This window comes from Eucalyptus grandis, chromosome 10 (genome assembly GCF_016545825.1).
Source record: "Eucalyptus grandis isolate ANBG69807.140 chromosome 10, ASM1654582v1, whole genome shotgun sequence".
Lineage (NCBI taxonomy): Eukaryota > Viridiplantae > Streptophyta > Magnoliopsida > Myrtales > Myrtaceae > Eucalyptus > Eucalyptus grandis.
In genome coordinates, this window is record NC_052621.1 from 36,618,347 (window position 1) to 36,633,147 (window position 14,801).

General features: G+C 38.9%; 1 protein-coding gene across 1 annotated transcript; it reads right to left on the reverse strand.

The window, feature by feature from the left end:
• Nucleotides 1-244: 244 nt before the first annotated feature.
• On the reverse strand, nucleotides 245-6,401 carry LOC104423107 (kinesin-like protein KIN-13B). Its single transcript, XM_010035572.3, is given in 13 exon segments — nucleotides 245-780; nucleotides 1,135-1,200; nucleotides 1,281-1,644; nucleotides 1,732-1,950; nucleotides 2,509-2,590; nucleotides 2,593-2,810; nucleotides 2,900-3,059; nucleotides 3,468-3,549; nucleotides 3,657-3,734; nucleotides 4,037-4,138; nucleotides 4,366-4,557; nucleotides 4,897-5,118; nucleotides 5,761-6,401. Coding segments are annotated over 13 exon segments (2,142 nt in total). The 5' UTR covers nucleotides 5,938-6,401; the 3' UTR covers nucleotides 245-600.
• Nucleotides 6,402-14,801: the final 8,400 nt, after the last annotated feature.

The window sequence follows — 14,801 nt, forward strand, 5'->3', positions numbered from 1 at the left end:
CAGGCATCATTTTGTGACGATCAAACCGATGAATCTGACATCTGATAACAAGCGCTCTATATTTTCATCTGATCCTCATCACATCTCACCACATAAGCTTGTTGAGGTTTTGTTATATGCATACCTGGCACTTGACATTTACTGCAATAGATCTTCATGGTTTTTAAGGAACCGAATGAATGCTAAACAAGCCATATCATTGGCATCGATATACAGTTCTCTCAAATCAATGTGTGAATGCTACAAAAAAATCATTTGATAATCAAATAAGAGAACTGATATTCTTTACAGAGCAGGCCATACCTCGAGTACATTAGGACATGCTCAAACTCCCTGTAAATCAGAGATACAGAATTATCAAATGCTTAACCCTGAAAGATGCTCCAACCTTGAATCTGGTTGAAGAAAATCAGAGATACAGAAATCCAATCCGGGCAGCAATGAGCTGCAGGAGAGACCAGTAAAAGAAAAGGTCTCCCAACTTCCTACCCACATTCTGAGTACATTGACCAAACATTGGATGACCAAACCATTGGTTGAGCCAATATCCTGCCTTATGTAACTTGGAAGGAACAATGGGCTGGTAATTTCCTCAGGAAACTAGTAACCAGATGAAGAAACTAAGACATTGTGATCCTTTAAACGCTTTTGAAAATGGGCCAAGCGGGTTTGCAGTTGACGAATGCCTGCAGCCTTCTGGGCAAGGAGGGAATTCAGTTTAGTGACGTAATCATCTAGCTGATTACCAGGTTGGTCTGCTTCAACTAGTAAGTCCATCTCCTGAAAAAGTAATAATAGTCAATGGCCATTCATTTGATATATTAAATTAACCATTCATTGGCGTACTTAATATATATAGGAGGGTACATGCTCCATAAATTTAACAAAATCACCAACAGTGCATGCATGATAAGGAAAATCAGATGGTGGAAATTGAGACATAATTCCAAATGACCATATGAGAATATTGTGCCTTCCAATAATGGAATCAAAGGCATTAAAACATCTGGTTGCATCACAAACTCCATCTTTGGACTAGCTACTCCATGCTTAAAGTGCATCAGGCAAATGCAGTGAGTATCAATCTCAGCATTCACTGAGCTATCAAAAATTGCTAAATCAATCAAATAATACCTCTCTGACAATATTCATTGTGTCTTCCACTTGTTTTCGGTGAGCATTTACCAGATCTTCCTCTTCCTGAAAGCACATACAGAAGCTTTTGAATCTGACAAACTTCCATTAAGAGTAGTCAAGCATAACTGTCACAGCACACTTACCTGTAAAAGAGCATCTAAATCATCACCAAAATGAGAGTTATTAGCATCTGATCTCTGCTGGTCCTTCCACTTTGTCTGGGCAAAACTAGGTTTCTGTAATTTTTCTTCTGGAGCAGCACGATTCAAAGAGTCAAGTTTCACATTGTTCCTCTTCCACTGTGTTCTTTCTGGTTCATAAAACTCTTCCGACACATCATAATCATCTCCACCTGTTTGTTCTGGCCACGAGGTGGTTATATCTTCCTCAAAGTTGGAAGCATTTGATGCAACAGATGGCAAAGGTAAGGTAGTTGATTCTTTTAGATTCGTAGTTGAAGATAGTACATCCTTCTTCGGATTGTTTCCTTTTGAGAGGCTCTTCACCCTGGAGAACAATTTGTAGGAAGCTATAATCAATTGAAAACAACCACATAACCTTTACAAGCCGCAATTCTCTGCTCGGATATTTTACCTGTCAGCATATCTTAAGGTATTGAGAGTATGCTCACAAGAACCAGAACTTGGAGAAATGCAGGATATCATGACAGTGCGAGAGTTGCCGACGAAGGAATCCCTGAGAACTTCAGTTAATTTGCTGCCTCTGAAAGGAATATGACCCTGGTCATTGTCCAGAGCTCTAATGCATTCCTTGAGTGCAAGTAGGCTCTTATTGATTTCTGCACCTTCCATTCTGCTCACACATATAAAGCAGTCAATACAACAACAAAATGGAACAGCATTCTCTAGTACAACTATAACATCAGAAAAGTTATCCACGAATTGGCAGATGGATAGTGTTATAAACAGGTGGTATTTTTTATCTCTATATAGCATGGACAAGAAAATAACAATAGCACTTTTCCATTGGTGACTGTAAATCACTTCGATGAGTAACCCATATATTTCATGAGCAGAGTCAATTCCACAGGATACAGAAATTACAGACCAAACACATGCAACCCATCAACCTAAATATGTCGAAGTCAGACAACCACCATTCCCACTGAATTAGGTTCTGTGAATGTAACTTCAGATTGTTAGCTAGCACCTCTAACGAATAAGTCCAAGTATTTAAATATCAACTTCTATGCAATCATCATTTCATACCATCTGAATATCACAAATATTTTTTTAATGTGATAGAATAGTTTTGTCACTTTTCTGTGTCCATACACACTCAATGACTTGATAATAATTGTCTAAAAGAGAGAACATCTTAACATGTAGCATGAAACAGAGGGTAAATTACCTTGTCTGTTTGTCATTGTCGGTAGTATCGGCACCACGTTCACTTCCTGCAAGATCAATGAAGGAGAGCTTGCCCACAAGACGGGAGGCTTTGACTCGCTGCCATCAATTGACCTCTTGATGGCAAGCTGAAGTATGGCATGAGATCGGGACGATTCTTCATTGGCACCAGTTGTGCCAGTACTTCTAGTTGCACTGCCTTTCTCAATTAGTTCTTTAATTGTCTCCACATCAGAGACCCTATACTCCTGTAAACCTACAATGCATACTTGCTGCTTGCCATCCTCTCTCATGCAGAGTTTCCTGCAAATGTATAATAAAAGCTTTTAAACTCTAGTATATTTTTAGGCCAGAAATGCCAGATATATAATCAGAAAACCTATGCAGCTTACTTCCGATCGCTCAGAAGATCATATAGTTTTCCTCCATATATTTCAAAGAAGCTGAAAAATAGTTGAAAGCCTTGGTTGCGGTAAGTGTGGTTCATCAACCTCAAAATGTCACGTGATGCTTTAAGGGGCAATGGTTTCATAGTGTAAGTTTTTCCACTTCCTGAAGAAAATATGACATAAACAAGATACAGTGAGAATTACACAAATAACACTCAGGTATTCAGGTATTACCTACAATTGAGTTCTACCACTCTTAACACATAAATTTCACAAGTATAACAAATCAGAATACCTTTTATCTACAGTTGAGTTATATCCAAATTCTAGAGGGAAACCAAAATGCTCTTGAATGACAACAAATAGCAAGATGCACATTCTCTCAGCAAATGAACAAGGGAAGCAACACATGACAACAATTCTGATGAAAAGATAGGTGAATTAGAGAAACTTGTTGTACTCTCAGTACATTCATATGGTGAAAAGCAGAAATAAGTGATTTCTTGAATGGAATGCAGCATGTGACTGGAACGTGACCAAGTCCATTAAGATGTCCAAAACCACGGTTTACCTGTCTGTCCATATGCAAAGCAAGTAGCCTTAGTTCGTTGAAAAATTATAGGAACTATAGGCTCCACAGTCTCATGGTAAACCTGCATAACCAAAATAGAAAACCAGAGAGCATAAGCGAAAGATTGCAATCTAAGAAGCGATTTCATCGGTATCTCTTGGTAGTACTTCAACAATGACCTGTACTCACTTCATCATTTGACACCTCCTCATTTAGTACAGCATCAAAAACAAATTCATGTTTTTCCACGTACTCAGTCAAGTCAACCTGAACATATAATCCAATAAGGTCAGTTCTCAGCAAAATGACGGCTGTGTTTCAGTCAAAGGCTGAAAATGAAGAAGAATATACACATGAAAAGATGAATGACAACCTCTTCCCCCTCCCCCCCCTCTTTTCCCACCTCCAAAAAAAAAAAAAAAAAAAAACCGGGAAAAGAGAAGAAACAAAAGAAAAGGAATCACCATCACCCACTTATATAGTCATTGAAGATGTGAACTTCAATTACAATGTGTTCATGGTTTGAACATGTAATATTACTTGTGTATCTAATAAGCAGTAACAATCACCTTGAGTTTAGTCTCATGGACCGTAAGGGCATTAGAATGTGTCTCTACTATGTCTTCTTCATTTTTAGCCAATTCCTTCTTGTTAAGTGGCCTCTTTCGCACCTGCGTGTAGGAAAGAGATATTATAAGCACTGAAGCCAAAGAGACTTACTCAGATTGGAATGAAAAAGAAGAAGAAGAAGAAGAAGAACAAGAAAGAACAGTGCTTTAGACTAGAAAAGCAAATATGAACATTGTCAACTCAAAATAAGCCATTGGCTAATTGACAGGTATTAGAAATTGGTTTGGCTTCAAACAGATGAAATAGATAAAGGAGTTGGAGAACATACCACAACTTTGATCTTTGCAACAGAACTAGTTTTGTCCTTGTCTGCAGCAAAACTTTTCAACAGGTTATTCTCAGGTGGGGCACGAGCTCTCCCAGCCTGTTTGTTGTTTCGCATGTATGGTTCAGAATCATCAAAGCTTCTACCACGAGGATGATATATAGAAGGGCCATCCTGGAGGCTAGAAACTGGCAGCTGTTCCAATGATAGACACACAATAAAATTGTTGAAGTGAAATGATAGTCTTCCCAATATAATCTCCTAGTTCAAAATGTTTTACATCATTATGGCACCACATCTGAGATAAATGGATTGGTATTTCAGACAGGTTGGATGTCAAAGCAACCATTCTTCTCTCAATAGTCAAGCAATTTCTACTAGTACAATGTAAAAGCAGGTTACAAGCAGATATCCTAGAGAAGAGTACCTTGAACTTATTGTAATGACTAATAATGCAAGATGTAACTAAAGTCTTAAGCAAATATCAAAGCCCCCAATAAAGTGCAAGATTTCTTCATAAGATGAAAAGCCCACCTCAGGAAGAAGTTCGGTATCAAAAGAGTGTAGATCTAGGAGCCCAGGACTGAACTCACTTGGGGAATCCTCCCCATTCTTTCTCTGGTTTGATGACCTTGTATTTGTGGGAGGTGTTAAAGGCTCCATGTAGAACTCATTCCCTCCATTATAGCTCCTCTGGGCATTCCGATACATTCGTGATCCCTGGCCTCCACCGCCGCCACCATAGTAACCAAAGTCCTAATCAAGTTGCAAAGCCAAAAGCAAAGTGAAAGGCATGAATAATCTAAGTCCACACAATTGCACGTGATCCTCCAACTAAAGAGAGCTCTTCCAAAACCACAAGCTGCAAATGCTATCGCTTTCCCAGATAAAAACAACAATTGAATATTTTCTTCTTCACCATTACACTAGCACTTCGAGGAATGCTCCCAACTTGAATTCGAAAAATCAAGTATTCATCAAGGAAAGAAGAAAACAAAATCGTCATGCCACCAAATGCGTCTTGAAATGAACTCAATTCTTCAATAACCCCACTCTTAATTTTCCCTTTTCCTTGGGAGAATCAAAACCACTAGAGACACCCTTGGTCATCGCGATATCCCATTCCATACAACACAATACATACATATACAAACGTCCTTAATCACTAAAGGTAGCTCCCATAACTTTAAAACCATAAGCATCGTCAAAAAAACAGCCGCCCCAGTCACAAACTAGAGCCGGATCTATCGAGATCCAAAGACCCGAGGTCATCGCAATCGCCCTCATCCATCTACGCCGACAAATTCAATTCCGGACTTCCCTCTCCACTTCCCTTCGATTCCAGCCACAGCATTCGATCCGGCAAACCAGACGGAGACGAAATCGATAAGGAGTTACCTGAAGAGGAGGAGGAGGAGGACCGGACGGATTGGAGGAGGACTGCAGGTGCTGGAGGCCCGCGGACTGGAGCCACCTCCCGTTGGACGAGCTCTCGAAGAAGTTGTCCGAGTACTGCCGCTGGTGGTGCACCGCCGTCGCACCAGATCTCTGCACCTGCCTCCCCATTGTACTCATCTCTCTCTCCCTCCGCAACAAAACCCAAGAAAAATCACCTCAGCTCCAACAACCGCCCCCCAATCCGCTGCCGCCGGCAACGGGAATCGCCGCCCCCGCCCGCCGTCGTCCCGCGATTCCCGATCGAAAGGAGCTCGCGAAGCCCTCGCCCTCTCGAGAAAGTGGAGGTTTTAGAGAGAGAGAGAGAAGGTGAGGGAGCTAGAGAGAGAGAGAGAGAGAGTGAGAGAGATATGGGGAGTTAAATGCAGTGAAAGATCTTTTTCACATGGAAGGTGCCGTCCTGCTGGTGGTCGCGCTCTCGCCTTTTGCCTTTACGGGGAGCAACGAGGCTGCCACCATTGGAGTGAATAGTGAGAGAAAGTAGAGAGAGAGAAAGTAGTGAGAGAGAGTAGAGAGAGAGAGAGAGAGCAATGCGAGGAGGAGTAAAAACGACGACTTGGCAAGATTGATGATGGAGAGGATGATGCCCTTCTGCTTCAATTTTCGAATTTTGAAGTTAGAGAGAGAGAGAGAGAGAGAGAGGTGAGAGGGGTGCAGGGCTGGCACGTGCGGCTCGGGGCGCGTGCACGTGCCACGGCTGTCTGTCGCTGTCCGATCGGTTGGGAAGAGAGCGTGAGCGGGGTAGTGCGACGGCGTTTTTGCGGGGGTGGTCCCCACCGCTTTTTTTTTGCGTGGCCGTCGTTTGAAATTTTTTGAAGGGGGTGCTGAGGGGCGGAACCGTCCCACATGGTGGGGACGGGCGCGACGCGTCGTTTTGATGGGTGAGTGTTTGTCGTTTTGAATCTCTCCTTTTCGTATCTTTAACTGCTCTGACCGAAAAAATTGGCAAGGGCGCGTTCTTCGTGGACTTCGGGCTCGTTCGTTTGTTGTTGTTAATGGGCTTTTTCGGCCCAGGTGAGGGGATTCGGATCTCCTGGTTCGGAGGGAGCGGGGCGGGGCCGCTAAGATCTTGATGATGCTAATAATGCTTGGTCAAATCATGACAAGTAGGGTCATGAGACGTGTCCCTGAATAATTACTTCACTCTAATTACCATTTTATCTCGGAGACTTGACAATTGGGTTCGAGAAAACCGATCCCTACAGTGAAATTATGGTTCGCATCAATTTTTACTTTCAAAAGTTGTCCGGTTCGTGAAAGAGTTACACCTTGTTAACACGTCATTGAGCTCATAAGTGCTACTCGCCAACCTTCGACAAGAGGGCCATCGGCCGAGTTAGTCATTATGGTTCACATCAACCGTCCTATAGCCGATGATACCGCTTGATGTCAATTGCCCCTTAGAGCTTTCTCATCCATTGAAGATAACGCTTTCCTATAATCAAAAGTTACTCTTCAAAATGAAAGAGGAACATGCCAATATGTCGGTCGATCAAGTAATAAACTCAACACTGGATTTTAAAATTACGATATTTGTGAAAAAAAATACATCATGGCCAATGGTGGAATGGTTACTTACTATGACATCTATTGTATAAATTATTACAAATTCATCTGGAAAAGGTTTGCATTCTTAGGCTCCATTTTTTTTACGAAAAATACTTTTTAGGAAGTTGTTTTCCAAATTTTCCGATATTTAGTTCTCGGAAAATAAACTAGTTAAGAGAAACATTTTCTGCCAATGGAAAAAAAAAATTCAAAAGTGAGAAAAATATTTTCCAATATTTTCCATTCTCTTTCTTTCATCTCTAGACCAAGAACTTTCTTTCACAAAACATCTTTTCCTTTTATTTTTGTATTTTATTTTCTTTCTTTTATTTGCTTCTTCTTCACCTGATTGCCAGCCACGACTATGGTCCACCACCAGCAATGGGTGAGCTCAAGTCTTATTAGATACAGCAAGCTAAGGATGCTTAAGCCTCACCTGAGGTTTTCAGAGTTTGACAAGGTTCTAGTGACTTCGAGCAAGCTCAATCTCACCGAAATTTGGTGAGCTCAAGCCTCGTATGCTTGTGGCAAGACTTGAGCTTGCATGTGACCGATGATTGGCCAAGGAAGAAGAAAAAACAGAAAAGAAAAATAATAAAAAAGTTGAATTTTTTGATTATTTTTCTCAAAAAATCAAATCAAATACCAAATGGCAAGAAAATATTTTATAGTGTATTTTAGGTTTCAACCAAACACTAGAAAATATTGTTAGTTTGCTAGAAAATGGCTTCCTAAAAATATTTTCCAAAAATATTATATTTTTGCAAAACAAATAGAAAATATAACAATTAGGAGAGGCTAGCCTGCCCCATGGCCCATCATTGGCAAAAGGAAGAAGAAAGGAAAAAAAGAAAAGAAAGAAAAAAATCATCAAAAATAACAAAAAATTAAAGAATATTAAAATATTATTAAAAAAATTATTCACGTCAACATTCATGGAGTCATGTAAGCCAACCGTTGTCCACGTCGGTAATATCCGACCAAAATTGGTCGAAATGACTAAGTGCGTTTGGCACCCTATTTCTATTCCCGAAGAGTAAATTTCTGTTTTTGTTCACTGAAACAAAAAGGAATGAAACGCGTTTGTGTGCGTTTACTTTTTGTTCTTTTGCTCCTAAAACAAAAAAAATGTAAACAAAAACACAAAAAGTTGTTTTTTGTTTTACAAACAAAATCTAAATACTTCTCTTTTTTCTTTTTTTCTTTCTTTTTTTTTTTCTTTCTTTTTCTTTGGCCGGCCTTGGCCATGGTCGCGACGGCCGACGAGGGCCGGCGGCCTCACCCATTCCATGGTGAGGCTCGCCGGCCCCGGCGAGGCCGAGCGAGGCTCGGGCCGGGTGAGCTCGAGCTCGAGCTCGCCCAAATCCGGCGAAGCCGAGCTCGCCAGGGCCGGCGAGGCCGAGCTCGCCTGCCCGGCGAGGCTCGGCCTTGCCCCGGCCACCGCTGTCGGCGTCGCTTGGCGGTGGCCCGGCGAGGCCGAGCCTCGCCGGCCGGGGCGAGCTCGACCTTGCCGGGATCGGGCGAGCTCAAGCTCGCCCGGCCAAGGCGGCCGAGCCTCGCCCGGCCACGGCCGGGCTCGGCCTCGCCGGGCCGACGAGCCTCGCCGTGGCTGGGCGAGGCCGCCGGCCCTCGCCGGCCGGTTCTTGGGCCATGGCCGAGGCCGGCCACCGACCAAAGAAGAAAAAAAAAAAAAAAAGGAAAAATAAATAAGAAAATAGAAAAATAAAATAAAAATATTAAAAAAAATAAAAGAAATAAAAAAATTATACAAATTTACCAAACGTGTTTCTATTTATTTTTTTGTTCCCTAACAAGTTTACCAAACGCGTTTTTTGTTCAAAAATTGTTCCCAGGAACGAAACACTTTTTTTTTATTTCTTTCCTGGAACAATTTTTAAACAAAACACAACCAAACGCACCCTAAATTGGCACTAAGTCAAGAGATTTAAGGCTAAATTGGCATAATTAAAAAGGATAGAACTAAATTAACACTAATGCAATGGATTTATGACTTTTCTAACAATTTTCCCAACCATGATATATTGATTACGCAAGAAAAACAATGCACGAGGATACAAGTTCCTTGGCCTGATTGATAATGGTTGGCTTGTTTTCTCATTTTAGCCAATTCCAGAACTTCATTATGCACAACATCAGGTTAACATGGGGATTCCCATGTCGCATTGCTCTCAAAATCAAAAGAATCCGTGCTACTTACTATCGGTAATTATCGGTCACAACGAAAGTTACTGTTTCTATGAAAAGGTTGCAACATAAAGTCATCAATCTGCACACAAAAAATCTATTGATTGTAATTATTGATATATAGTCCAATTCATTTATCTTTTGCCTATTTGTCCAGTAATACTATGCTTACCTTTCTTTATACACGTGTATTAGTTCGCATAATGATGGAAACTCTAATAAGGTCGTGCTATGCAAGTTACCATAAGAGAGTTACATGGCATTGGTGCACAAGAGACGCTAAGGTAAATTTAATGATTATGGTTCAAATCGATCATTTCGTAACAAGTGCTGAACTCCTAATTGTACTTAGAGATAATTAATATTGGACATTTGTTTTTAGTCTTCTTACTTGGAAGAAAAATTGCCTACAATTGGTTATATGATTGATCATGGTCACGAGCTATTCTCATGGAGAGCACACAAAGCTAGGTAAAGCTAAAGAATTTAGTAATTATAGATATCAAAATAATGAATTCCATAGAAATTAAAAATTAATTTTTCCATAAATGGAGAGTAATTCAACTAAAGTAAGCATTGCTTGAGAGCGACTGAGTTTCAAAGTTGTTAGGCGTCTTGTTATTCTAGTTGTCAACTAACTACCAACTTCCATATTGAAAGACATAAATATGTCACCAGACTCTCCATTGATCCCATTTTCATTCTCTCCCTCTGGCAATACTCTAATAATGATAATTCGTCAAAGCCAATACAATAATCTTGATACGATCGCACCCATGAAATAATAATTGCAATTTGCATAAAACCGGCATGTCAAAATAGTTTTTCTTCCTTTTATTTGGGTAGCGAATGTCTATTGCGCTTGGATGAATCTATCAAAGAGCAGTGCCAAGAAGCTCAAAGACGTATAAAGTTTATTTACAAAATAATATAACTAGGTTTTATTTGTGGGTCATGTCAAGCTAAAATTTTTTGGGTAATCTCAAACTGTCACGTAGGCCAAATTTCTCTCCATCAATTGGTTGCCACCTGTCCAATTGGGGGCCCACTTTTCAGTGAGCTCACCTCTTTCCATCTTTTATTTGGGATTTCAAAATTAAAAAAGTTAAAAAAATTAATTCAATTATCTCCTAATTGAATCGATGGACCCAAGAAGCATAAGGTAAGTCAGCTGGTCTAGGTCAATATAATGCTCTTTTTCTTTCCCTCCCTTTGGTCTATTCATCAAAATCGAACTCTCCACCTTTAATTTGGGATTTAAGATTTAGAAAGTCAAAGAATTAACTCGATTATCTACTAGTTTAATCGATTAACCCAAAAAAAGCATAAGGTGAACATGTTCAATTGACCAATCAAAGTTAATATATTGCCTTTTTCTTTCCCTCCCTTTGGTCATCTTCATCAAAATTGAGCTCTCCATCTTTTATTTGAGACTTAAGGTTAAAAAGTCAAAGAATTAATTTGATTATCTATTAGTTGAATTGGTTGACTCAAGAAGCATAAGGTAAGTCGATTCAATTGACCAGTTCAGATCAATATTCTACCTTTTTTCTTTCCCTTTAGTAGCCTTCATCAAAATTAAGCTCTCCATCTTTTATTCGGGACTTAAGATTAAAAAAGTCAATGAATTAACGCGATTATCTACTAATTGAATCGATTAACCCAAGAAGCAAAAGGGAAGCCGGTTGACCATACAATGGCGCCATTTTATTGGAAAAATTGCTGACTTTGTTAAGAGAGTGGGGCATTGAGAGGAAAATTTTCAGTATCACATTAGATAATGCATCATACAATAACAATATGGTTGATATTTGGAAAAGTACACCTACTATGAGATCCTCTTTGTTGTGTGATGGGAAGTTTTTCATGTACGTTGTGGTGCACACATTCTCAATCTTATTGTCCAAGAAGGTCTAAAGATGATTGATGGATCATTGCAAAATATTAGAGAATCTGTCAAATATGTGAGAGCTACACAAGGAGGAGAGCAAAATTTGTTGAGTGTATAACATAGTCTTGCTTGAAGACAGGTAAAAAAGTACGTCAAGATGTGGCTACTAAATGGAACTCTACGTACTTAATACTTGAAGGTGCTTTGGTTTTTGAACATGCATTTTTCCATTTGAAGCTAATTAATTCTAACTTTCTTACATGTCCATCACCTGAGGATTGGGTTAGAGTCAAGAAAATTGCATTCTCATTGTAACCTTCCTATGATATTTCTACTCTTTTCTCCAAAGTTAGACATCCCGCGGCGAATTTATATTTCTATGGAGTATGGCAGATTCAACTTCGTTTGATAAATGCAAGTGAGGATGTAGCTATTAGATCTATGGCCATGGCAATGCTAAAGAAGTTTGAAAAATATTGGAAGTGTTATAGTGTTGTCTTGTCTTTTGCTGCTATATTAGATCCTTGCTATAAGCTACACTTATTAGAATTTTGCTATTTGAAGTTGGAGATGGATGATCATGTGGAATTTGTACGGAGCATTCGAGAAAAGCTTTATATGCTTTTTGATGAATATGTGACCTCTACATCGAGAGATGATTGCTTTACATTTTCAATTAGTCGAGGTAACATTTTGGTTGAGGACATTGTCGAAAATATTGGGGACAATCTTGATGAGTATGATGCATTTGAGAGTGAACACTTTGGCTCGCAATCTACTAAGTCACAATTGGATTTGTATTTAGAAGAGCCCGGGTTGATAGAAAAAATTCCCTCATCTCAATGTCCTTGATTATTGGAAAGCTAATTTACATCGATATCCGAGTTATCTCTCATGGCACGTGATTGCCTCAGAGTTAGCGTTTCGCATTGGAGGATGCATCCTAAATAAATATCGTAGTTCCCTTTTGCCTAAAAATGTGGAGGCCGAGCTATGCACTAGAGATTGATTATTTGGAGTTCCGCCTGAGGAAGATCTTGATGATGAGTCTCTCATTGTCGACTTCCAAGACTATTTGCATTAGGTACTTTCTTTTATTTATAAAGTTCGCTATTAAATTATCTCTTTTGTCTCCAGATTTAGTCTAGCATGTTAAAATGGTTTTTGTCTTGTTCTTGCAATATTGTAGGTTCTTAAGGATCAATGTGTTGAGTTAATGTCTATGGAAGTTCTCATATATATATATCCGAACATTAAATGCTAATGCAACATAATAATGAAATTCATGTGCCTATTGCATTCCATATGATGGAGTTTTGATTTAGGCTTGTAAATGATTTTACATTATTTGAAAAACTATAGCTTGGTGGTGCATAACTAAATGCTCTTTTGTTCTTGTTGTGTTGTTGCACATGTAAATTGTAGGCAATGCTGCAAAATCTGTTGATTGCCAAATATTGAAAAGATAACTCAGCTAAAAGAACAAATTGCAACACTTGAGAAGCGTGAAGAAAGGTTTGTGTTACATGATACGTTTGTTCTCAATATTCCATATTCATTGCCTCATGGATGATACAATATGGCATAGGTACAAGACTATCTTTGCAGACCGAACTTTAGTGTTTCGACGGGCATGTTGTGAGCTTTTTGGTTATAAGGTGCCTTCTCTGTACTTGTACCATGTTTTTCTTCTGATATGGCAGTTGACTTCTTGGTAAATTGCAAATATCTATAGAAGCTTTCACAGTTTAGGAAGCTGATTAGGGGTGGCCAACCATAAACAAGTTGTACTATGTTTAATTAGTCCATGTGAACATTTTTACATTGTTTCATTATGACATGGAGGGGGAGAAGATTTATGGGGATTTGCAAGTTGGGGAGGCATATGTAAGTATTTTCTTCCCATGAAAAGTTATACGTTAATCAGAAGAAGAGCTTCATCTCATTGTTAAAAGATGAACTGTAATTGGTGTCGGGTTTAAAATTTTCTAAATCATCATATTTGGGACTTGATCATGTTTTGCACTTGGTTGACCCGTATGAAGTCGACTTAGTCTGGAAGGAGGGAAGGGTGATAACTGTATGTGAAGAAGTTTTTGAGCATTACATCTTTTCATCTGTCTTTCCAGGATTTCTAGGAGAGTGGACAGTTTTGTTTGAATTACAGATATAGCTATAGAATTATTTTCTTTAAACGAGCGAGATTCTTATTAAGAGAAGCGTTTACTTTCAATTCCAGATTTGATGAAGCTCGCATAAATCTGATTTGCGAAAGACCATTTTCATTCTTGCCTTTGCGGATGTTTCACATTGCAGTTTTCAGTTGTTCAATAGTATGCTCACTTTAAATAAGAGAAGCATGTGCATAGTTTAATTCTTCATAAATATTTTAATTTATAGGTTTTTTAACATTTTATTTATTTTATTTATTATTTTTTAATTTAATTTGAGATTTTTATCCAATTAGCATATAGCTTAAAGTGAGCGCGGGTTTTTCTAGAATATTAGTGGGTTTTAGCAATATGGGTCGGGTCAGTATGGGTTACTAGATTTACACTAGAAGAATACGTGTCAAAACGGGTAAAATGGGTCAAATATGGGTCGAACCATTTTTGACCCAACCCATACCCGACCCGACCCACCAATTTGATGGGTATAGCCGGTTCAATTGATCGGTCCAGGTCAATATATCACCTATTTCTTTCCCTCACTTTGGTTGTCTTCATCAAAATCGAGCTCTTCATCCTTTACCTGAGACTTAAAATTAAAAAAGTCAAAAAATTAACTCAATTATCTCTTAATTGAATTGTTTGACCCAAAAGTGGAAGATAAGTCGATTTGATTGAACAGTCTAGGTCAATATATCACCTTTTTCTTTCCCTCCCTTTGGTTGTCTTCATCAAAATCGAGTTTTCTATCTTTTATTCAAGACTTAGGTTAAAAAGTCAAAGAACTAACTCGATTATCTCTAAGTTGAATCAATTGACCAAAGAAGCAAAAGGTAAGCTACTTCGATTAATTAGTCCAAGTCAATATACCGCCTATTTCTTTTCCTCCCTTTAGTCGTCTTCATCAAAATCGAGTTCTCCATCTTTTATTCAGTACTTAAGATTGAAAAAGTCAAAAATTAACTCAATTATCTCCTTATTGAATCGATTGACCCAAGAAGCAAAAGGTAAGCCAGTTCAATTGATCAATCCAAGTTGATATACTGCCTTTTTTCTTTCCCTCCCTTTGGTTATCTTCATTAAAATTGAGCTCTCCATATTTTATTTGGGACTTAAAATTAAAAAAAAATTAAAGAATTAACTCGATTATTTCATAATTGAATTGATTGACC